Source organism: Notamacropus eugenii, chromosome 3, assembly GCF_028372415.1.
Source record: "Notamacropus eugenii isolate mMacEug1 chromosome 3, mMacEug1.pri_v2, whole genome shotgun sequence".
Classification (NCBI taxonomy): domain Eukaryota; kingdom Metazoa; phylum Chordata; class Mammalia; order Diprotodontia; family Macropodidae; genus Notamacropus; species Notamacropus eugenii.
The window spans coordinates 51,084,905-51,111,315 of NC_092874.1; the positions used below are offsets into that span (position 1 = coordinate 51,084,905).

Below are 26,411 nucleotides of genomic sequence, written 5' to 3' on the forward strand. Positions count from 1 at the left end.
AGTGGATCTGAAAGGAATCTAAATCTATTTAAAGGAATACTTTAAATTTTGTACAATGATAGCACAAATTCTATTACCACACATGATTAAGATTAGATGTGAAATCTTTGTTTAAAGTAACAACTGTTTAAATCCCTGAATCCTTCTTTCGTGCGGCCATCAAGTGAAAGGTGGAGAAGGAAACTTATTTATTATCTCATCCTGCATAGATGCAAAACAGGGAAAGGTGCTGACTTTACTCAGTAGCTTTAGTGTCATTTTCAATGAAATATTTATTCACTGGTAAATTTTTTGAAGCAAATACGCATTATTTTAATACTAATAAAATTGCTTTGGCTTTGATTTTGGATAGCTCTCTAAGAATAATACTAAAGTTTGAGTAATAGAAAATTTTCATTAACTGAGAAAAGGACAAAAAAGATTAAAATCAGGACTGTAAATACATACTTACATATATAGGCAAGCACACACGACACTACAACATACCTTGGCTTTGTGAATCACTCTCTTCTTCTCTCTTCATGGTCATTTTTTCAGTATTTATTTGAGCCCGTAATGGTTGGATTTCGCTCAACAAGCTTCTTCTGTCTGCACTCTGAATATACTCCATGGCAGCTCTGCATTTAATGACCTATTTAGAAAGTGATGTAAAAATCCATAAACTGTATCCAACAGTGAGCTCCTTAGGGAAGGGAATACATATTATTATTCCAATCTACTTCTCCCATTACCTAGCACAGTGTTCTTTATAATGCATATGCTTCATGTTTGTTTAAATGCTTAATTGAAAAGACTATCAAACTAATTAAGAAGCCTCTCACTAAAAAAGACAGCACAAAATACTAACAACTTTAGGACTATGGGTTTCTGGTGTGTTTCCCCTTTCACATAGGAGCGGTTCTTAACAGTACTATGGCAATCAATGTCTTTTGCAGCAGTTTCTTTCAGTACCTGATCTTGTAATCTTTGCTCCAACAGATTCACCAATCCATGGACATCTCTCATAGGTAGAGCTGTCAAATCTGTCTTACGTATGGCTAGCAGAATGTTTTGAACTTCTAGATAGATTTGCTGAAAGGCATGCAGAAATTCACTTTGCCAATCTGGAGGATTCTCATGGGACTGAGGACTCTTATTAAGCTAAAAAAATATAAAATAATGTCAACTTTCAAGGCAGGGCATTTTTCATATGTTCTAAAAATGATCACATATTCATAATTTTAAAATGACAAATATTTAAACAAGCACTTCCAAAAATTGCACTTTTCAAGTATGAAATTTGCAGCAACTTTTACCAACATGAAGGACAAATCTTACTTGAGAAAACAGGGCTCACTGGAAAGATTTTTAAAATTCTGAAAATTTGTATGCTTGCATTATATTTTTGGTGTACCTCAGTTTCCCTTTGCACCTGCATTTTGGCAATTAAATCCACAAGAGATGAGATTACGTTGAGGTAGATTTTTCTATCTTCCAGACAAAATGCAGAAGTTTGCTCAGTAAAACAGGCATCTCCTTCACTGAAATGTGGTTCAGTAAGAGCTAGCACTTGCATGCCCTCATCATGGACCTCTCCCAGCAACCCCTGTAAAACAAACCCCAAAACCAAAGTGTTGAAATTGTATTCCTGTACTGGACAACTGAAGAATGAAACAGAAAAAGAAAGTGGTATCTGTGTTTCTCTCTAAGGAAAATCAAGCAGGGAATGGCATGCTATGCTTGCTGGGGGCTGAGTGGCATACACTGAGATCTCTAAAAGAGAAGGCCAGCGCAGCACTCAGCCGACCCCTCTTCCTACCAGCATGCTCCTGCTTCATTCAGCACATTGCCTTTTCGAAGCTGCACAGTGGCTATAAGTGCACAGGATATGGCTTTTGGGTCTGTAAAATCTATCCTTATTGCTGCTTTAATCATTATCAAAAAGGCAATAAGCTCTCTCCTGGGATCACAATTCTATGAGTCTCCTTACATAATGTAGTACTTATACCTCCTAATACACCACTATCTCTAACACAGAAAGGATTTAATCTGATAGAAAGATATCAATTTATTAATACCTTTAGCATCTCTGGAGTTAAGGAATTTTCACGTTCTTCCCTTGGAGTGTCTTCTATATCAAATTCCTGGCTTTGTTGAAGACCAATACCTTGACTCCAATCTAATCCAGAGTCTAAAATAAATAAAAATAATTATTTAGTACGAATAAAAGCATTATAAATTTTATTTATTTAAATTATAAAAATGAAAGGAATTTTCACGTAACAGACAAAAAGATTTCGAATATGCTATTGTGGAAAATGTAACAAAATAAATTCTATCATGACTTACCACTAGAACACATTTCTCTACTTTGATAAAAGTCAGAGTGTATTGATCCAGGAACTGAAACTACCTATATTGGACAGAACAAACATATTTGAAAGAAGAGCTATTATTGTCTTGCCCAGTAAATAAAAATATCAGCTGGTATGTCTACATGTATGTATGTAAATGAAAAAGAATCTATCACTATTGCTGTAAGGCTTTTACTCTCTCATATGACTCTAGCAACCATCCTGTCAAGCAGGTCCTATTATCAGCATTTGACAGAGGAGGAAACTAAGACAAAGAGCTGTTAAGTGACTTGTCCCAGGGCCACACTGCTACTGAAGTCTGAGGTGTGATGTGACTTCAAGTCCAGCCCTATCCCCATTAGGCTCTTCAGTGAATGCTTTGGGTCCTTCTCTAATGCCAGCAGGAATCCATTTCTGTCCTTTTTTACTATAAATGAAACCATCTGTGGGTCCCTTATCAGCTTCTGACCCATTTTAATTTCTTCTTTAGCTAAACATTAAAGAGCTAACCTGGGTACTGATGAGTAAGTAACCTCTTCCCATTTTTCTGTCCAGGAGTCTAGTGAAAAGCTCTGCACTTACAGTGGAGACAGTGACTGCTGTACCCCTACCTCTTTGGCTTGTAGGCACTGGTTTGCTGCCTTCAGATTGCTGCACTCCTCTGTCAAGAACTGAATAGTCACCAACCACTTCGTCTTCAAGTTCTCAACCTCAGTGATACGCCTGGCTTTCATGTCCAAGATCTCAGCAGCGTGGAGCTCTTGCATTTGGTTAATTTTTTCATTGAACTGTCTTATTATTTCAGTGACATCCTCTGAAGAATAGGTACTCTGTAAATCACTTTGGATTCCTGTATTTTTAACAGGAACTTGTGGCATCTGATTGCCACTACTGACTTGGAGGATTATGTCTGTTTGGGATGAGGAGTTTTTACCAATAAGGTGAGAATCTTTTTCAGCAAGAAGCTGTCCAAAGTCCCATGATGACTTTTTGCTTTCTAATACTATGAGTTCACCTTCTTTTTCTGAATAATATTCAAGGTTTTTCTCGGCTTCCATGAGCTGGTGCTTAGTTTGGCTTAGTTCTTCCTCAAGTGTCCCACTGGTTTCTCTTACCTAAAATAGGAAAGATGGAGTAAGAGAGCTTTCTCATGCAATTTTTTTAGCAACAAATACAAGATAGTTGGAAAAATTTTCATTATCAAGAATTTTATCTTAATAAATCATGAGGATATAAACTGACCTTTACTGAGATAAAAGGAAAAAACACATGAATGTTTTGTAGAAGTCCACAAATTAGAGGATTAATATCAGAAACCAAGTCCTACAGTCAAAGGTTTCCTTTGTCAGGCATGTTTGTTTATTCTTTAACATTTGCCTGTACCACTGTAATCGATAGCAAGCCCACATATGATGATGATGAGTATTTATATGGCCATTTAAGGTTTGCAAAGCACATTAAATATATTAGCTTACTGGAAACTTACAACAACTCGATGAGGCACATGCTATTATTATCATGAGGGTCACAGGGCCAGTCACTGTCTGAAGCAGGATTTAAACCTAGGTCATTCTGATTTCAAATCTGGGACTATATCTACTGTGCTACTGAGTCACCTGAATAGATCACTATCAAGTGGTTATGGGTTTCCTTCCTCCAGCAAAAAGAGACTTCCATGAAATCTGGCCTAAAAAGGTAACAGTAAAGAGAGTCAGAATAAACCAAACTTCTCAGCTGTTTTGTGTAACTTCTGTCAGGTTCATACTCAGGCATACAGTCCAACTAGAGAAGGTCTATCAGACTGGACAATTAGGGATCATGCAGCTGATTCTAGTACTTCTTCATGCTTTTCTGCCTTAATGATGGGAAGCTCAGCAAACAGACTTCCCTGCTTTCACTTGTCTTGGTGGATCTAGAATGGGCACTACAATGAATACAGTACTATGCAAAAATAAAATAAAGTGGAATGATAGGAAAACATAAGGGAAACAAATTTGGTAAATTTGGTAAACCATGAAATGTCTTCAGACAACTTTAAGAGAAAGAAACTTTATAAGGAACCCAGTGCTGGGAAAGGGTTACTAATGCACTGTGGAGAATAAAACATATTATCATAGCCTCTTGAAAGACCGATCAATCTGGAAGCAGAGAATCCCAGAACCAGAGAGGGGAGCTCAAAGGCTCCTCAAGTCCAGTCTCCCCCTCCATTTTCCAGGTGAGGAGGTCCAGGGAGGTAAAGACATTTCCCTAAACAATAATAGTAAGCATCAAGACAGGATGTGAACCCTGATTTCAGAGCCAGTGTTCTTTCCTCTGTCCCAAGAGAATCTCCACATTCTCACACAGAATCACACTTGTGAGTTTGTGGGAAAACTTACAGGTTGAGAGTCTACTTCCCCAGAAGAAAACTGTGCATCTGAATGAAGTCTTGATATAACAGTCTTGATATAAAAGATGTTACACTAAGAATCAAATGGGAGTTTTGACTATGAAAGGATATGATCTCTTGATTTATACTAAATCTTCCAAAGCTGTGATATTTTTCCTGCCATTAATATATTTAGTAGGTTACTAGTAAATTCTACCTTGAAATAAATTATGATTAATGTTATGTCTATAAACTAGAAAAATTAATTATGAAGAGAAATGATGCATGTTAATCATATTTACTAATGGGAACTGAAGAAAACTAGCTCTTCATTTATCTATACCACTTCATCCTACTGCCACCAATTTCTTGCCTGGTCCAATGGCTTCCCTCATTTTTATTTCATTTTATGGTCCTCCATGTGAACAGGGAAGTGTGGAAGATAAGCTTCTAGGTCGAGGCCCTCCCAGTTTAGGGTGTGAAGAGGCAGGATTAGAAGTTGGAAAAGAAGGGAAGGCTGTCCCTCTTCCTCTCCCCCACTCTCAATTGTCCTACTTGTCCATCCTCAGGGCTAAAGAATCTCTAGAATCTGCCCCTAAACCTCCATTTACATTCTAGATTTTATGTAAAAAAAAAAAACAAAACAACTAGTTGAAGTCTCTTATCCATCATTTCCCACCTGGCTGCTTGTCCTAGACTTCATGATCTCTAGAAATTTCTCATTCTGCCAGACGAAATCTACTCTGAAATTCATACTTCTTCAGCACCCCTATCCCCTGGGACCACACCCTCCCTCTAATTGGAGATGGTGGCGGCTGGACACTGGAGATTACATTCTTGGCCCTCCATCACACAAGGAAGGCTCTCTGGGAATTCACTTCATCATTACCCACCTGCCTGCTGTCCTGGACTTTATGAAACTTACAGAAACACATCGTTCTCCCACACAAAAGTAACTCTGAATCTCTCACCTCCTTATCGTGCTTCCTGTCTGCAGGACTTTATCACAGCCCTGCAGCTGCACATTAAACAGTAAGCTCCTCAGGGGCAGGGACTATCATGCTTTTCTTTGTATCTTCAGCCCTTAGCTCAGCGTGTAGCAAATACCAGGTACCTAATAAATGTTTACTGACTGACTCCTCAGAAAAATACCTCGGTCTCACTTCAATCCATTATAATTCAGTCAACTCAATAGTACCAAACTATGACTTTCTCTACAGGTCTAAGTAGAAAAAAGAGAAAGCTGAGGAGGAGGGGGGAAATAGAAGTAACTTCCTGTTTCCAACTGTTTCCACTAGTAAAAAAACTAAAATAATCTTTCTGAAAAGCTAGACGGCTGGGGGCAGGGTGGGGTGGCGGTGGAGCCAAGATGGCAGAATAACAGCACAGATTTTCTAGATCGCTCTGCCAAGCCCAGCCAAATACCTGTAAAAAATGGCTCTAAACAAATTCTGGAGCTGCAAAACCCACAGAATGACAGAGTGAAGCAAAACGCCAGCCCAAGACAGACTGAAAGGTTGCCAGGAAGTGTCCATCGCTCCACGCTGGGAGCAGAGCACAGTCCAGTGTGGGCCGCGAGTGCAGAGAGAGGACCTGAGTAGGCCCTGGGGAGACTGAATCTCTCACACCTGTGGTTGTTTCCAGACTTCATGACCCCAAAACGCTGAGGACAAATTGGAAGGTCAGTGGAAAAAGCCTGTGGGACCAGTGAAGGAGAGTGGAGTGGTCTGGCCCCAGCATGAGAGTGGCTGAGGGGGGAGGGGGCAGAGGAACCTGCAACAGTAGCAGCAGGGGCAGCTGATCAAGTGGCTGACAGTACATCCTCCATCCCCACGGGAAGCAGAGAACTACCTTGACGAGCTCAAAAGGCAAGTAAATGGCTAGGGAAATGAGCAAAAACCAGAAAAAGAATCAGACTATAGAATCTTACTTTGGTGACAAGGAAGACCAAAGCATGAAAACAAAAGAAAACAAAGTCAAAGCTCCCACTTCCAAAGCCTCCAAGAAAAATATGAATTGCTCTCAGGTCATGGAAGAGCTCAAAAAGGATTCTGAAAATCAAGTAAGAGAAGTAGAGCAAAAAATGGGAAGAGAAATGAGAGTGATGCAAGAAAATCATGAAAAATGAGTCAACTGCTTGCTAAAGGAGACCCCAAAGAATGCTGAAGAAAATAATACTGTAAAAAATAGACTAACTCAAATGGCAAAAGAGATCCAAAAAGCCAATGAAGAGAAAAATGCCCTAAAAAAACAGAAGAAAATAATTCCTTAAAGGTTAGAATGGAGCAGATGGAAGCTAATGACTTTATGGAAAATCAAGAAATTCTAAAACAAAACCAAAGGAATGAAAAAATAGCAGACAATGTGAAATATCTCATTAGAAAAACAACTGACCTGGAAAATAGATCCAGGAGAGACAATTTAAAAATTATGGGACTACCTCAAAGTTATGATCAAAAAAACAGCCCAGACATCATCTTTCATGAAATTACCAAGGAAAACTGCCCTGATATTCTAGAACCAGAGGGCAAAATAAACATTGAAAGAATCCACTGATCACCTCCTGAAAGAGATCCAAAAAGGAAAACTCCCAGGAATACCGTAGCCAAATTCCAGAGCTCCCAGATCAAAGAGAAAATATTGCAAACAGCCAGAAAGAAACAATTTGAGTATTGTGGAAGTACACTCAGGATAAAACACAAGGTCTAGCAGCTTTTACATTAAGGGATCGAAGGGCTTGGAATATGATATTCCAGAAGTCAAAGGAACTAGGATTATAACCAACAATCACCTACCCAGCAAAATTGAGTATAGTACTTCAGGGGGAAAAATGGTCATTCGATGAAATAAAGGACCTTCAAGCATTCTTGATGAAAAGACCAGAGTTGAATAGAAAATCTGACTTTCAAACACAAAAATCAAGAGAAGCATGAACAGGTAAACAGGAAAGAGAAATCATAAGGGACTTACTAAAGTTGAACTGCTTACATTTCTACATGGAATATTTGTAACTCTTGAGACTTTTCTCAGTACTAGAGTAGTTGGAGGGATTACATACATATAGACAGAGGGCACAGGATGAGTTGAATAGGAAGGGATGATACCTAAAAAAATAAAATTAAGGGGTGAGAGAGGAATATATTGGGAGGAGAAAGGGAGAAATGGAATGGGGCAAACTCTCTCTCACAAAACAGGCAAGAAAAGCTGTTTCAATGGAGGTGAAAAGGGGAGAGGGGAGAAGGAAAAAGTGAAGCTTACTCTCATCACATTTGGTTTAAGGAGGCAATAACATGCACACTCAATTTGGTATGAAAATCTATCTTACACTACAGGAAAGTAGGGGAGAAGGGGATAAGTGGGGTGTAGGGAGGATGACAGAAGGGAGGGCAAATGGGAGGAGAGGGTAATTAGAAGTAAATACATTTAGGAGGGGGCAAGCTCAAAAGAGAGAACAGAATAAATAGGGGGCAGGATAGGATGGAGGGAAATATAGTTAGTCTTTCACAACATGACCTTCATGGAAGTCTTTTGCATAACTAGACATGTATAACCTATATTAATTGCTTGCCTTCTCAGTGGGGATGAGTGAGGAGAAGTTGGAACTCAAAATTTTAAAAATGAATGTTAAAAATCGTTTTTACATGCAACTGGGAAATAATAAATAAAGGTAATGGGGTATAGAAATCTATCTTGTCCTATAAGAAAACAGAGGAAATGGGGACAAGGGAAGGGAGGAGTATGATAGAAGGAAGGGCAGATTTAGGGGAGGGGTAATCAGAATGCAGTGTCTTGGAGTGGAGAGAGGGGAAAAAATTTGGAACTCAAAATCTTGTGGAAAAGAATGTTGAAAACTAAAAATAAATAAGTGAATAAAAAAAGCTAAAAAAGGCTATGCTTACTTTGGGGATAGGTACAGAAGTTGTAAGACTATGTTATGTTCCATAGCAAGGTGGAATAGAAAGAAATCCCAGTAAGAAGAATCCAGGTAGTCGTGGAAGAAAAGGATGGAGGTGGGCCAATCCCTGGGGCCTCAGAGGGAAAGGGGGAAGAGAAAGGCCCAGGGCCAAGAAGTGGCTTGGTAGCTTTTATCCTGGTAGGTAGGTAGGTGGCACCATCCTTAGAGAGCCCTTCTTCCAGACCACTGAAGAATCCACCTTTGATACAAGAGAGCTTGTCCCCAACCAAGACTGCCATAATCTCTTCCTTGTACCAGTGGACTGAAGCATGGCAAAGCTTCTATTCCTACTAGTTAGCATGAGGAAGAGTTTCCAAGTTCACTGTAGGGATAGCTATCAGCAGGAATTGTGTGGCTGGAATCCCAAGCTGGAACTTTGAATATATTTTCCTTTAAAAATACTGTCATTTTATGGTTCTGTTAGTACAATATTATATTTTAGATAAGACAGTAGACATTATGAACATGGTTTTATTTGGAATAAGGAAGACCCAGCTGAAGTTTCACACATGTGGGTTCTATGACCCTGAATAAGTTACAGTCCTCTCACTGCCCTAGGCCACTCTAAGCCTCCAAGTCTTAGAATGGTTAACTAGTGGTGTGCAGTGATGGAGTTTCTTAACCTAGAGCTCCCCAGATAAATGAAGTTGTAGGTCTGACAAAATAATCTATCTACAATTCAGGTAAATTAGCAGTTCAATAACCTTTTGCAGGGTGTCTATTCTGAGTGTAATAATTGTACATAACACGTCAATGCAAAAATCTTTCCAAGTGCTAAATAATCACATTTGTATAAAGTTTCAAACATAGAATTTTACCTAAGCAAAGTGATCTTGACTGCACTCAATAAACTCTAGGGGCTCCCTCTCAACTCCAGGATCAAATACACTATTGCACAGTGTTCAAAGACCTTCATTACCTGCTCCCCCGCTACAATTTACCCTCTTCCCTAACAATGGTTCCCCTCACCCCACATACACACTCTTCATTCTTCTCTGGGCATTTTCCTTCATACCTGGAATGTCCTCCCTCTTCATCTCCACCTTGGGTTTACTTGGCTTCCTTTCAGTATCAGCTAAAATATCCCACTTCCTACAGGAAGCCCTTCCTGATCCCCTCTCATGTTAATGCCTTCCCCTATGGATTATTTCCAATTTATCCTTCACATGGCTTGACTGTATCTAGTTTTCTGTCTAGTGTTCCCCCTGCCCCACCAAATTAGGCTGGGGGAGAGCAGGGGATATTTTTTGCCTTTCTTTGTAACCCGAGAACTCAGCACACAGCCTGGTACATAACACAATAGATATGAACTGAATGACTGACAAAAGCCCTGAAAGGAAGGTACTACTGTTACTGTCTGCACATGCTAGGAAGCAGCAAAGACAGACTGTAACCCAAGTGTTCCTGACTCGTGATCCAGCTCTCTTGTCTGCTATAACACACCGTTTTGTGGACTTGTGAAAGTCAGAGAATGTCTGGGGTTTAGAAAGGAAAATCCTGTATCTGATTTTTGGTTATGTCACGATGACCTAATGACTACAAAATAAATATATTTTTTACACAATGGAAATGTCACAAATGGTTGACTAACTGCAATCATACTAAAATCACAGAATTTTAGAGCTTGAAGGGACCTCAGGAACAATAAGTTACAATATGTTGATAATGCACATTTATAGATTGCTTTAAGGAGTGCTCTCATCACACTAGCCCTGAGAAGATGGCAACAGTTACATAATAATAATGAATAAAGAAATAAATAAATAATGTCATCTATTCTTGGAGAGATGAGTAACTGACTGGGTCTGACTGGGACCTCAAATACAGGCCAAGTCTAGTGACTTGTGAAGGGTGCAAGAAGCCAGTCAAGAGTTGAACTGATTCACTAAAGAGTCAAGATGGGGAAGGGAGGAGAGCATAGCTCCTACAGGGATGAAGGCCAGGGACTGGAGGTCACAGTATGGTCAAAGAAAAAGATTTGGGGTTAGAGGGGAGAAATGGACTGAAGACAGATTATGATCAGATAAAGAAATGTCAGAATTCATGAACATGGAAGTGGAACCTTTGTGGGTGATGACAAGTTCAGGAGTTTGACCCTTTGGTATGGCTCAGGTGGGGTGGAGAAGTAGGTCATGAGACATGAGTAAGTTGAGGAACTGTGAAGTTGGGGGATTGGAGTATCACTATATATGTTCAAGTCCCCAAGTATAAAGGCAAGACCTGAGGAAAAAAGACGATGAGTCAGACACTGAACTCAGTTAGGAAGAAGGGGAATATCTTGGACATTGGTTGATCACAGTGACTAGAATTCTGATTTGGTGATGTTTCTGGACTGAATGCACCACAAAGGAGCAGAGGTGACTGAGTGACGGTGGTAAAGACAGAACCAAGGCGTACTCCCAACTTCCCTCCCTCTACCAGAGAGTGAAAGGGCAGCCAGGGATGCTGTCATCAAGGAGGTATCTTCTCTCAGTGAAAAGTAGAAGCTGGAAGGGGTGAGAGAGAAAAATATCTAAGAGGAAAGGAAGTCTGCTGCCTATGGAGCAGGCCTTCTAGAGGGAACTGGGAAAGAGACAGAACATCCTGGTGGAACACTGCATGCCAGTGTGGACCTTCCCTCTTTTCATATGAATAACTTCATCTTATGCACAATACTCTCCTTCAGCGAAATCAAGGAAGTTTATAACCTTGATTGTTCGTGTATTAGAATGTCTCTTTTCCAATAACACAGCTATTATTATACATAAAAAGGCTCATGCGCAGTAAGGAACAGCGATAGTCTGTCTTCACGCTCTCCACACTCTGCTAAATACAAGCTCTACACAGTACGAACGTTCCCTGCAAAGTGCCTTTAACTCTATTCACATTTGAGATATATCTCTGAGTCTAGAAAAAGACCATAAGAGTTCCATTTCCAGATTTCTTTGTGAATATGAGTTCAGCACCTAACGAAAGAGCACCTCAGAATGGTTCCTGGTTGTTCAGAGATATCATGAAAAAACCAAAGTCAAAGTGAAATATTCTATTACAAAGAAACCAGATTAAAATATATGATGATGGCAAAAAAAAACCCCATTCATTTAGGCTATTGCTTTGTGTTGCTTTAACTACCAAATATATGCATCAAGTTCAAGATCATTTTAATTACTGATTGTCTTGGAAGTGCAGCTGAATAAATCAGAAGCTATCATAGCTATTTCACATCTTCCTAAGAATTCAAAACAGATTCCGAGATGAACTATGTTTAGGTTATAGTAATATCTGGGGAAACTCCAGAGTCTTTACAATATCTTGAAGATGCAGTTGAAACATTCAGATTCAGTCATGACACTTCCAATCTAACCTGAACAGCTACTTTAGCCTTACTGGACCTGGCAGACACTTTCCTGGGAAACCCAAAAACTTCATTTAGATGAACAGTGAAAAAGGTTAATATTATGTGAACAACCTCTATAGGAATATTTAATGGTTTACTTTGTAGTCTTTACGTCAAACTGAGTACAACCATTCAGAAAGCCAAAGAATTCTGGAGGTAGAAGAAACCTTAAAGAAATATATTCATAAATTGAGTACAGACAGTTCTCATTTTACATAAGTAGACTGTTCTGCAAACCTCTATGTAAAGACATTTTTATGTGATGTGAATTTGCCTGCAGAGGTGAGGAAAGGAGAGAGGGAAGCAGGAAGGTGGCCACATACTAAAGGAAGAAGGGGGCTGGCACACTGTGCAAAGACGTGCAGGGGCCAGGGACAAAAAGTAAGAGCAGGAGGAGGAACACGTGAGGGCCTGATTGATATTAAGACAAACAACACACAGAGGGCAGACATGTGACGGCCAGACATGGATGCAGACAGGAGAGGATGGGTGACGTGTGGGGCAGGGACAGGCATGAAGTATTCAAGCTCAAACAGATGGAAGACAGAGATGCAGGGGCCGGACACATGAGTAGGTGGGAGCAGTGGGGCAAAGGTCTATCTTGCCAAGCCCCATTCAGTGGTGGTGGTAGCATCTCCAGGCATCTGTTCTGCCTTCACTCAGAGGATTTTTCTTTTTAAAAAGGTTTTTTTTTGGGGGGAGTGGGAGGTCTCCAAGAGCTGAGCTAAGGGGAAGGAGCTGAGAGACAGAAACAGAGACAGATAGAGAGAAACAGAGAAATAGAGAGAGACAGAGAGAGAGAGAAAGCGACCAAGCATGGTACTGTATAGCAAAATTAACATACATTTCTTCTGAAATGCAAAGTTCTTTCAGAATTCGAATTTGTACAATAAAAATTTACATAAAAAGCCTGAACTATCTGCCTATATATGCCAGGCAGGCAGTAGCATTCTGTAAATGCATGCCATCTATTGTAGAATTTTCATTAGTTGGTAAATAGTCTGAAATAATTTTTAAGTTGTTGGTTACTCTGAATCCATGGTTCTATTGACAGTGATCTCTTGGATGCAGAAACTTCCCCGACCAATGCAGATCAGCAACTTCTCTGCAGCTTGTTGGATGAAGAGAGTTTCTTAGGTCACTGGGAGGTTCAGTGACTCTCCATGGGTGACACAGCTAGGATGTGCTCAGGGGGCCTGAACCCCAGTCTTCTGTGGTTCAAGGCCAGCTCTCTTACAGTCTCCTATAGTCCATCACACCATTTCTTAATTAAGGAGGTTGGAAAGTCAGTGTGGAGGAGCAAATGGCCAGGCCTGGAGTCAGGAAAAGCTGATTTCCAGTCCTGTTTCTGACGCATCTTGGCTGCGTGACCTTGGGCAACCCTCTTAACCCTGCGATGCTTTAGGCCATTCCCTAAGACTTTAAGATGAAGAGAAAGAATCCATGTGATCTGCACTGATTGAAGGTATTGCCTAGACCAGTAAAATCAGAGGTTGGGCAACCCTGCTCAGAATCCTAGTGCTCCTTCACTTCTTTGGAGGAGGCTTGTGGATTCAGGATGCCATCTCTTCTAGGCAGTTTAAACCGGAGGCTACTAGACCCTCAAGAGGCATTCAACACATAACAAGTCTTACTTGACTATTTGGTCCTTTTACGGCTTCGAGAAGTTTTTCAACTACAGCCTGTAACCGAGAACTAACATTTAAGATTAGTTCTTCACTTTTAAGATCGATTTCAGCTCCAGAAAGTTTACATTGTAGAAGGTGCTGACACAGCTCTTTTTTCTCCTCGGTGATTTCTGATGATGTGCCAGGGGCATTACTTGGTGTGCCACTTCCGCAGCAAGAGACTAGGGGCTCTTCTGTAAGAAGAATAAGGTACTATCATGAAATTCACATTTAAAAACTACAACACATTTTGAAAATTAAACAAGATATTAAATTACAAAGTCTATTTATGAAAATAACTATGTGGTCATTTGGGGCAGTGCACCGCAGTGCACAGAGCACCAGGCCTGGAGTCAGGAAGACTAACCTTTCTGAGTTCAAACCTGGCTAGCTGTGTGATCCTAGACAAGTCATTTCACTCTGTTTGCCTCAGTTTCCTCATCTGTAAAATGAGCCGGAGAAGGAAAGGGCAAACCACTCCTGTACCTTTGGCAGGAAAATCCCAAATGGGATCATGAAGAGTCAGACGTGACTGAAAACGACTGAACAACAACAGGCAGTAATTATATTACTGTTATACATTCATAATCATATGAGTATATACCTTTCACAATTGTAATGCCATCAAACAAATTAGGACATATTTAACAAATTTATATCTGATTGGACACATTTCACAATAAAAAAAATGTAATGCTACTTTTCTGCTCAACAGCTAGCAAAGAAAAGGGTAAAAGAGATAGCAATAGAAGCTTCGTAGAAAAAAATGTTTGGATTATTTAGGATTTTTGACGTTTTCTCCTTGTCTTGCTTTTGATTGTTTCACTGGGTATATCCACTTTTTTAGGTGGGAAATGAAAAAGAAACTATTTAAACTCAGACACATTTTATACTTGCTGATTTGTTAAAAGGTTCAGTTAATGTACTAAACTGTAACAAAAACAGAATTTCTAATATAACTCAATTTAATTCATCTATACTATTCCTGTTTCCTAGATAATATAAGTTGATTCTATGTATTCAAAATTTATAAAGCATGTGTGTGCCTTCTATGAAGGAAAACTAGAGTGTAGTGCACCCATTCCTGCCACTTGTGAGAATTACGTCACACAGCATTCGTGACAGACTGAAATATGGGGAACAGATGGAGCTCAGGGGGAAGAACCAGAAAAGAATATATCTATCTGACCTCTCTTCCTCATGACAGTCCTGCACAGTCTCAATAGTGAACATGGCAGAGCAGAGACAAGAAGATCAGGATTCAAATCCTTCCCTTCATTGGCTAGGTGATCACAGACAAGTCACTGTGCTTCCTAACTGTCCTTTTCAAATATGAGTGCACCCAAAGACTCACTCTTGGGTCCCTTTCTCTTTCTCTACTCTCCATGACTTCATCCACTTAATTATTATCTTGATGCTGATGACCCACAGAGCATAACAAGTCATGTAAAAAGACAGATGAGAAGGGGTTTCATTAACCCAATTAAGAACCTAAAAAATGTCCTATCTAAAATTCAATATTCAAAACAATCTGGTACTGGTGGATCAGTGTAACAGGTTAGGTACGCAGTACACTGTAGTAAATGACCATAGTAATCTAGCATAGAAGATCCCAAGTTTTTGGGACCAAAAACTCATTATTTAACAAAAACTGCTGGAAAATCAGAAAGCATTTGGCAGAAACTAGGTATAGATTAGCATTTCACACCACATACCAAGATAAGGTCAATATGGGTACATGATTTACACATAAAAGGAGAGCATGGAATAGTTTATCCGTCAGATCTAAGGATAAGGGAAGAATTTAGAACCAAAAACATTTAAAAAAAACAACAGCTAACCGATGAAAATTTTGAACATACACTTCATCCTCCTCAGAGGAGTTCCATTAAAAATACTACGGTCTAAAGCAGAAGGTTTTCTTAAAGGATGAGATGTGCTGATGAAAAAAACTCAGGTCCAGAGAGGTTCAGGGACCTGTCAGACCAGTCACTTGATGCTCCACCAGGTGTAAGTGGCAGAATCAGAGTCTGAGCCCTCTACTCCACATCTAATACTCTTTGTACCATACTACAATACTATGATGCCTCCCTCATGTCAGTCCTCTGCTCAAGAACACTTCCCTATCATCTCTAGAACAAGATATAAAAGCCTTGATGTGGCTCTTAAAATTCTTCACAATTCAGCTCTCCCTTGCCTTTCCAGGCTTATTTCACAACTTGCCTCCTTCACAAATCCTTGCTCTAGCCAGATGGGTCCCTCTGCTATTGCCTGTATCCAGTCTTCTGTAACCAGACTCTCTGCTCTGGTCCAGGTTGGTTCTCTTGCTGAAAAGTGCAACATTCTTTCCTTGACTCTGAGGATCTTTAGCTTTTTTCCATGTCTACTCAGGTACTAGTTGAGAAACAATTCTTCCTAATTTCCTTTATTGTTAATGCTTTTTTCCTTTCCCAAATTACCTCCTATTTGCTTATCTATTTATATGTTATATCCCTTAGTAGAATATAAGCTGCTTGGTAAACTGAATTGAACCTCAACAATGAAAGAGTAGGAAAAAAGGAAAGATGTTATTTCTGCAGAGCTGGACGATAATTAGTGGATATGTTCAAAACAGACCTGGGGATTAATTGAATTAGACTGGATGTGTGTAGAGAACATATACTGGGCACTCATAAAAAGGAGTGGACAAAAATAATACTTTAAGGAAATGTTGAAATAGAACTTAAAATTAAATGTGAGAACCTATAGATGAAAATAGTCATGGCTTTCTTCATGTGGCCATAAGGGGCAGCTGTCCTCCACGCTAAACTAAGGTATACAGCCATTTTCTTTCTACCTCCTCCAGAATCCAATCTTTCCCTGTCCTCTGACTCTTACAGCTTTGCCCATCCTTACAAAACACGGACATGGGGAAAGAGAAGAATCAGAGGCCAGAAAGCAAAGATAAAAATGTGAGATGGGCTTGTATAACTTCTAGAACTACTGCTGGTGCATTAGCCAAAGTTAGTCTCACGCTCTGGCATAGGACTCTTTCCTCTTAAATATCCTTCTCACCTTTGAACAACCTTATGTTTATATAGGGGTTTTCTTCTGGGAGCCTTGAAACCTTAATTTTTATTTCTTTACAGCTTCTCAAATTATGACGCATTTCAGGAGGATGCTGATGGTATGTACGTGTTCTGGGCAGGGAGGTGGATATTTTCTGTCACTGGTTGAGAATTTGGTCACACAGCGACTTCTCTTGTTCAGGTGTCTTCCTGACCTTCCAGGAAGTGTATTGTTGGAGGCACCCTACAGAGCAGCACTCTGATCGAGACTAAGCGCTAACTCTGAAATACTGTGAAGAATGTATTTAGAAGAACAGCCCCTCAGGTTGATTTCAGGGCCTTTTGTGTTGGCAGGTGCTTTGATAGCTTCCCAATGCAGACTTTGTACTGCTTTTCACCTCAGAGATACTTAACAGATGTTTATCAATGAAAATGACAGCAAGATTCTCAAGAACTGGTACCTTCTTTACAGATGTAGTACTGCACTCTTCCTTCCGTCTCTGTCTCCCAAAGGACGTTGGCTGGTGATGTGACTCTATAAGATGGATCCAAAACACCAAGAACTTCAGGGCCAGCTGTTTCCTCAACAGCTGCTATGGTCTTTACAACTTGTAAAAGGATCTTTACAAGTCGGTTATTAGCTTCCTGGAGAGGATTTCTATACATGTAAATAAAGATTAATTAGATTATTTGACACGTCATGAAGTGTCATATACATAAAGTGCAGTATATAAGGAAATATTCATTAATTTTCAGAGTATAAACCAGTATGACTGACAACACTGTCATTTTTAGTGAAGCCTTTGGATGTTTATATTTTTAATTAATTTATTAAAATGTCTATTTTAATTGATTCTTTTAACTAAGTGATTTGGGTCAATTAAATATAATATTTCGAGATGCACAAACTCTGAAACAAATGAAGGGACTTTATAATTCGTAGGCCTGCCAGCCCACAAAGAACACTTTACGGGGACCTGTCTAAAAAGCAAGCTCCCCTTCCACACTCTTTCTGTGCTGCTCTAGGGGTGATAGTCCAGATTTCCAAACACTGCAAGCTCCAGCTCTGCAGAGGACAGATCAAGATGGTCAGAACTGAGTGGAGGTAGTAGGACAGGAGAGGCCGCATCCAGAAACACAAAGCACAAATGCAATGAATGTCAGGAAACTTAACAGAGAAATCTTTTAATAATCCAATACCTGACTGCTTCTAACAGCTAAATTCAGCAAAGACACTCCAGTGTCTCTCCTTACATTGTATTTATATTTTTATATGCACACCTATGGAGGTTAATGGACAGAATTTCTGGGTGGACAGTATGTCTCTGAAACTAATTTCTTTTCATAGCTTCATACTGTAGGAGTGGACTACTAAGAATAAATGACACATCAGGCATGTGGCGTTTTCAGAGTGATAGAAAATTTTCCTTCCGTTTCTGTTAAAGAAATAGTGATTATGCTGTTTGTACACGTTAAGTCACATTCTCTGACTATGTTATTATTATTCATTCACATACCTTAACACTGAAAAATTAAAATCAAGATCACTTAAAAAAGAATTTTCATTTTGTTTTACTTATTTTTTCCAAACTTCTTTACTACCAACACAAGAGGGGTAAATTTCCCCCATTAGAAAAATTATTTATTTCTAAAGGTTCCTTAAGAATAAACAAAAGTAACTGCCTTTATGTACAGCTAGAAAAACAAAACCATCAAAACTACTTATTACCCAAATTTATACAAATATTCTACATTTAGTAACCAAGTCTACTGATTAGAGAAGAAATATAAAATAAATCATGTTATTTTATATTTCTATGGAAATTTTAGTTTTCGTACACTGATACACTGTTCTTGTCTGAGCTCCACACTGATTGTGTGCCACGCTGAGGATCCAATGGGGGAGCCAAAATCTTAGGGGCCAAATGCCTCCATGCAAGCTGAGGAAAGGGATTAGGAGGATTTGAGAGGGGAGGCAATTATGGGAGTCAGGAAGGGAGAAAATGAAGTTAGTAGACATTAACTGCAGTTTGAAATCATATAATTTATACTCATTTGAATAACAATAGATTTAAATGTAATTTAAAAATTCTTAAGTAACACAGACATGGTTTATATTTTGTACTGATGTTATAAAATGTAATCACTCATTCACAATATTTATATAAATAGGTGAAATAAGAAAAGTTTTTGACATTTGGCTCATTTTTTTTAATGTACTGGTACATGAATTAAACATGTTTGTATGTTGTGCTAAAATGAACTGACTAAAAGGAACAAATCTTAAGAAAGAATTACACAATGTTTTGAGTATGAAAAACAGAAAGGAACTATTCTGTGATGCATCTCTCTATATATTAAATAATGAAATGTTCTGTGATGAATCACTACAATTGTATTCCTGTGGTAGTGAAATGATATATAAAGCTGTAAAAGTGAGACAAGAGAAATTCTAAGCAATGAGAAGGCCAAAAAAGGGATGGCTTTAGGATCACTAGCAAGGTCTTTCAAAGTCATCTATCTGGGACAATTCCTTAATTTTTCAAATGAGGAAACTGAAATCTAGTCTCTTGCCCATGGGCACAAAAGTCGTAAGGACCGGAAGCAACTTCTCTGACTCCAAATCGAGTATTCTGCAAGGCTGCTTGTCAGTTTCAGTTTGTCTAACACAACTTGGAGAAGACCTGGCACTACTCTTCATACGTATTGATAGCTTTGCTGCAGAACGGGCATGTTGTTTCTCAGACAAAATATAAAAGATCAACCACGCAATAGTGCTACCACTAAATGGTTTAATGTAAACAAAATAACCGTTCAAAAATAATCAAAGTATAAAACTACACACACGTCTTCCGTACCTGTCTTTAGTGACGCTGTCAGGAGACACAGCTGGACCACACTCTTTCAGTTTCTCTGGACACAGCTGTACTTCTTCCACTCCTTGTTTCTCACTTCCATCCTGCATTAGTTTTTGTAAAGGGAGGGAGAATAAGAGAAACAAAACCATTTTTTGAGCGATCATTTTGGAAATGGCTAGTTGTTCTTCTGCTTAGTCACAAAGTGAAACCAAAAAGTTTATATACAAATTAGATGCTCTTTGAAATAATATTTAATTAGACCTTAGCAAGAGACTAGTATTATCAAGAAATGACAAAACACTGAAACACAGAACTGAAAAAAGATAACCATACTTCACAATTACAGAATACTGACTAGAAACCAACACTGTTACTTTTTATATTTAACATTCCTTTGACAAAGGACAAATCTGGAGGGGAACAAAATGATTTACAAAAGGCAATTAGAAGGAAAATAAAACACTTTCTTTTTTTCTTCTAAATACGTTTTGACATTATCTAGTTCTTGCACAAGGCCATGAAATGACTTCTTTTTCTTTAGCCTTTTTTCTGAATGAGACGCACAGTGGTACAGGGGAAAGAGACGACAAGACCTGGGCTCAAATATCACCTCTGCTATACAATATGGTGCAAATCACTTCATGTTTCAAAGTCCTAGGTAACTTTTTAAGACATTAAATCACATGACAGGTGCTGACCTGCAATGACAGTGGGAGTTTTCTCTTTATATTAAGAGAATCTTGGGTTCTGTACATTTTTGGAAATGACTAGCCAATATTTTGATATAAAAAGAAAAAATATCATGATATGTATTCAGGTCTTAAGACTTATTCTTTTTACCTTTAGCAAATATAGCTGATATTTGTAGATCTAGCCAAAAAAAAAAAAAAAGAATTGATCCTTTGCCTTTCCTTACGGTATCATGGTTAATAAATGTAGTAATACCATTTCAAAACTATTTATTTGTTAAGGGAAAAAGATGTTACTAAAAGATGAAAATTTAAATAACTTTTTCAAGACATTACCAACATAACCAAAGGAACAAATGTTAGTGAAACATAAGCTACATTAATCTGTATAGTAGCTAGACATATAAAGACTGAACTAGAAAGACATGGATTCATTTGTAAGAGGAAGGCAATACAATTTAGACTTGAAGCTTTGTTCTATAGTTAAACAAACTCTTGTAATAAAGTGTTTATCTCAGGGCACTATGTTGCTTTAAGAATTCAGGTTTCTTGCTCGTACAATAAAACCAAGCTTCATTAAACCCTTAAGGGACACATTTAAGCTTCGGATTGTCTGAATGAATTTATCTTTTACAAGTTAGGGTAAATGATGGGGGAAAAGGGTTATACCAATATATTACCATCTACTGGTGTATGCCATTATGGAATTCTGCTGGTTATTAAAATTCAGCACCTGAACAGCCTAAAATCATTGGCAAACAACATTTCTGCAAGTGTAGCAGGTACGTAAAGGGGTTGGAAAGTGAGGGGAAGCTATGCAAATAAAATAAGGAGTAGCATGTTAGTAATACATAAGCAGTGAGCAACTGGTTTAGCAAGTAACTGAAACTGGCCTGATAACCTCTGGCAATGTATCTCATAGATAAGCTGAACTCTAAAAATCTGAAAATAAACAAGTGGAGTTTCCAATAATTTTGGGAAAAAATATTCTTTAGGAGAGCAGAAATGTGAAAAAGCAGAGGATGAAATGTATATAAGCAGATTTTGAATAATGGCAGCTAAGACAAAAAAGAGATTCTGATAAGCTATCTTAGCACCAATCTATAAAGTTATCCTATTATATTGCATTCCTTAGATCAGAGATGGGGAACCTGTGGCATTGAGGCCACATGTGGCCCTCTAGGTCCTCAAGCACAGCCTTCTGACTGAATCCAAACTTCAGAGAACAAAATCTTGCAATAAAACGATGTCTTCTGCAAAAATTGGACTCAGTCAAAGGGTTGCACACAAGGACCCAGAAAGCCATACATGGCCCCAAGGCTGTAGGATCCCCACTCCTGCCTTAGATGTCACTGGACTTTCGTTGTTTTAATAACAGTGAATTACCTACATGCTGTAATTGGGAGAAGTTACAAACAGAATTTAGGGAGATGGCAACACCTTTAGTAATTCTTTCTCTCAAGTTATGTGCTGGCAAGCAAATAGCAAATGAAGGTCTAGAATTCTCCAAAGAAGTATACATATGTTGTATCTCACAGCAGAACATGAGCTCTTTGTGGAAAAGAACCATCTTTTCAACTCTGTTATTTAGTATGGTGCTTTGCATATGGTAGGTACTTAGTAAAATCCTTGGTGAAATATCACCAAGTCAGAGTTCTGGTCAGGGCAAATGAGGAACATGATTCCCTGTCTGGTTAAATCTGATCAGCAGAGTGTCCAATCAGGACTTGGCTGTTTCAATTATCGTGCTATAAAGTCGAGGTCATCTAAGTGATAATATGCATGCATTTGTATTTACATGCTCAAGAAATATGAGATACGACATCTCGGATAATGAGGTCAAAGTTACATACTCAGTTTCAGCCTAGGATTCACCATATTCAATGGGCTAGGCATAACACCCACAAAACTTATGGTGTTAAAGAAGTACAGATGGAAAGTACTGTATGAAGCCATCCCCACTACTGAAGAAACAGCAAATCAACTTGGCCCAATTAATGAGGTTACTAGTGTTATCTTCATACAAAGAGTACAGTTATTAAAGTGGTGGTAACAGAAAAGGCAATGGAGAAGCAGAGGCATGAGATAAAGAAGGGATAGCCTGAGTGTTCCACTAGTATTAATGGAACGTCAAGGGAAAGGCCTATCATATGATCAGGGGTTATGTGGAAAGGCAATATAGAGTAGGAAGGGCTAGACAAGTTTGTGACCTGTACCTCTTCAGGGAGCACCCACATAAACCTCCATCAAGGTGTTAAAGGGAGACACTGGGTATTGAATAGGAAACCAAATTTGAAAGCAGAATCATTTGTTATAAGAAACTGACAATTTGGAAATGGTCCTTATGTCAATTCAATCATCAAATATTAATTTGAAGCAATGCTATTGATGATAACAATACTAATTTCAGTAAAATTTACAGAGCCTGGGCTTTTGCACCCATAAAAAGGTTTTAAACAAAAAAAAAAAACTGTAGACTAACCTTAGCCTCTTCCTCTTCTTCTTGGGGCTGTTTCCTTGAAACCTTAATAATACCCATTTCTTCTTTCCTTACATTTTCATTAGAAAGCTAAAAGACAATATCCAAATAAGACATTTATATATCTCTTACTTATGTACTACTTGTTATAAAAAAGAAGAATCTTGCCTTAGTTATGAATACGTGAAAATTTCTATATACTGGACTCTTGAGAATAAAATCTAGGTTCATCTCAACCTCGGGAGGTCTACAACTGAGACTTATTACCTTCTCTTGACTAAAAACTGGTCTGGCTTCTCTCCTAAACTACCTTGTTTCCATTAGTATCACTACTCTCCTTTTGAATGACCAGTTCAAAAACTTAGTCATCTTTTGACTTCTCCCTTAATTTCATCTTGTATATGTAGTGTTATCATATTCTTTCTTTGAAATGTCTCTTCCCTCTTTCCCTTCTATTCCATTTCCACCATTAGTATCCTAGATAAATCCCTAATGATCCCATGTTGCTGCCTAATGGATGGTAAAGCATATTCCTTTACATGTCACTTGAAGTCCTCCACATCTATCCATGCTTAGTAAGCAGCAAGTATTTAGTGAAATTTAGAGGAAAAAGAAGTAAGGCACAGTCCAGAAGACAGGAGAAGAAGAGTCAGGTCAGTGCCGTTCCAGTGCCCAGAACAGTGTTTTGAGCACTGCGTGTACTAAATATTTGTTAAATTCAAAACTGGTTATTTCCTCATCCTGTGAACCTACCATGCTAGATTTAGAAATCTAGAAAACCACAAAGGTCATAAAGGCTATCCCCTTTATGTTACAGATAAGGGAACTGAGGACAGAAGGATGAAATGTCTTTCCCAAGGTTATACTGGTAATTAATAGGAGAAACAGAATTGCAGAATTGAGGTAGGAATAGGAGCAGAAAATCCATCAGTCCAAAATAATAATACAACTAGATAAAGAAATCAACTTCTAGTACGCTGAGAGCCATAAGTAGCAAGAAATATCTCTGAATTTCTATGGTTTGGCCTTGGTCTTAGCCTGAAGAGTAAGCCATGCTGTCAAAAGGAAACTGACGAGGCAAAGTGAAAGAATTTGCTCTAATACATTCTGTACCAGTGATCACCTTTAAGTTACTTAACAACAACAACAAAAAAAACCCCGAAACAATCCATTCCTTAAACTATAGTAAGGAGATGGGAGCTACTTCTACAATGGTCAGAAAACTGACCATCTAAGCAGTTGGTCTTCAAACACAAGTATTGTCTCCTAAGAATCTTTCACTCTACAAATTTATGTGAGTTGAAACCATCACTATCTCTAAAATAATCAAATATTCTATAGATTTAAGTAGCTCACAGGTATCAATTTCTTGATTTCTAGATTCATCATTAGATCACCATAAGGTGACCTTATTACCTAGAAATGCTTTTTTTTAAAAAAAAATCGATCCTGGTTAGGCAGTAATATGTATCATCCTACTTGTAACTTCCATATCATTCTATAATAATTTTCATTAATTAGATTAATGTTCACAGTATTACAGTTGGCAAAATATAAACTGTCAAATGTTTCCTCTGGCTTTATCTGAACATATAAATTGTTTTCATTAGTTAGTTTTTAATGTTTTTTGGATCCAATATAACAATTACAGAAAATTAGGATAATTTAATTTGTCTATTTAAAATCTACCTGAAAAATAAGTTACAAGCCCTAATGAGAATAACTTGAAAAAGGTTAATTTTATTCTTCTTTTCAGAATGTTCATTTATATTTTTGTAAAGAACAAAAATATTTTCTAATTGAGGTTTTTCCCTCTTCTAGCTTAATCACACATGAATCAGTAAACAAACCTGTTCAGATTTCAGAGGACTGAGTTCCTGCCGAAGCTGGTCATTTCCACTCTGTGCAATAGCTAAAGATGATGCTAACGACTCATTAGCCAACTGGTCAGTCACAGAGTCCATGGGAGCCAAAAGAGAATTCTTCTCAGGCTTCACCAATTCTTGCTCGCTTTCTTTTCTAATATTCATCTCTATGATCTTTGCCCCTTCATCAAAGTCTTTATTTATTTTAAATACAGGAGCTGCAGAATCTTTATTTCCCTGTCTTTGAATACCATCTTTAAAATTGCATGGCTTAAGTTTTAACTCATCCATGTGTTCTGCTTGACTGTGGCCAACTATGATTTCTAGCTCTTTGCATCTTTTTAAAACTTGTTCTTTCTCTTGCTTTAGAGATTTAACTTCCTCACTTAAGTGATTAATTTCACTATGTTTCTGCTTGAACTGTTCAGAAAGATCTGACAGTCTCTCTGATAGTTCTAATTTCTCTCGCTGGGTCACCTCAAGTTTCTCCATAAGTTCTGTAGTATCTTTCTCAACAACTTCACCAATTTCAGAAATTTCTGCTGTGAAAGACTTGTCATCTTTACAACTTTCACAATCTGCACTTTTAGTTTTCACTAAAAGAACTGGCTTACTTTTCTGTAAATGATAAAGCTCATCAGTAAGAGCCTTTAGCTTCATTTCATATTCTACTTCCTGTTTGCTTTTACTGTCCTCTAAATCAGATCTTACCTTTAGAAGATAAGCATATTCTTCTCTTAACTCCTGGTAATTTATCTCAAAGTTTTTTTCAGCAAATGAGTGTGTATTCCTTTGCCTCTCAATCTCTTCGTTTAGCTGTGTGCACTGTTTTGTGAGTTTTTCATTTTCTTCTAGGAGTATATCAATTTTTTTTTGCCACTCACATTCTTCAGATTTGGGCTTAACTGAATCTATGAAAATAAAACCTTCTTCTTTGCTAATGGGAGAATATATTTTCAACATGTCTTCTAGAGTTTTCTTTTCATTTTTAAGAATGGTATGTTCAGTTTCAAGTTGTGTAAATTTTTCTTGAAGGTCATCTTCTTTCTCCTTTATTTGCCTCTCCAAAAATTCTGTTTTCAGTTGTAACTCTTGCACTTCTTGTTCCAGTGTGCCCTTTTCCTTTTCTTCCTGTCTGAGTACTTCAATCTCTTTCTGAAGCTCCTTAATCTGAAGAGTCATTTCTTCTGATTTTGAATTTACAAGAGACTGCTGTAAATCTTTCAGCTTTGAAATTTCTAAAAATAATTGATTCTGCTTAGTTATTAAATTGTCTTTTTCAAATTGGATGCTTTCCATCTCATGACTCATTTCCTTCTGTAATTCCTCTATCTGTTGTTTATCGTGAACACTTAAGTTATCTTTCAGTTTTTCTATGTTCATTTCATGCTCAATTTCTAAGCCTTCCCGGAGTCTAGTTAGTTCCTCTTCGTGGCTGAATAGCAGCTGAGTTCGCAGTCTTTCTAATTCAGCTTCCTGAGAGTCAGCCATTCTATCGAAAACAGCGTTCTTTTCTTTCTCTAGCATTTCAAGCTTTATCTTGTAATTGCTGACTTCGGCCTCATGCTTTAACTCTAAGTCCTTCCTGAATTCAGACGCAGACACGATCTGGGCTTTCAAATCTTCCACACCGCTAAGCAATTTGTGTGCTTCGCTAAGTTCATCTTCTTGTTCAGCTATTGTCTGTCGAGCTCTTTGAACCTGCTCCCTAGAAAAGCTTAATTCTTCAAAAAGGTCTTCAAGTTGACTCTGCAAAATAGATTTTTGCTCTTGA

At 38.2% G+C, this 26,411-nt stretch overlaps 1 protein-coding gene and 1 long non-coding RNA gene across 5 annotated transcripts in view; one reads left to right on the forward strand and one right to left on the reverse strand.

Annotated features, from left to right (window-relative positions):
• Positions 1–26,411, forward strand: part of LOC140530921 (uncharacterized) — a 466,876-nt gene that overhangs the window by 301,721 nt on the left and 138,744 nt on the right. The window lies entirely within an intron of this gene.
• LOC140531019 (A-kinase anchor protein 9-like) overlaps positions 1–26,411 on the reverse strand; it is a 117,250-nt gene that overhangs the window by 42,889 nt on the left and 47,950 nt on the right. The window contains 11 exon segments of the mRNA XM_072650221.1: positions 480–631; positions 952–1,140; positions 1,394–1,585; positions 2,058–2,170; positions 2,329–2,392; positions 2,945–3,448; positions 13,667–13,893; positions 17,208–17,404; positions 19,605–19,705; positions 22,776–22,862; positions 24,623–26,410. Coding sequence (XP_072506322.1) covers positions 480–631; positions 952–1,140; positions 1,394–1,585; positions 2,058–2,170; positions 2,329–2,392; positions 2,945–3,448; positions 13,667–13,893; positions 17,208–17,404; positions 19,605–19,705; positions 22,776–22,862; positions 24,623–26,410 — 3,614 coding nt within the window.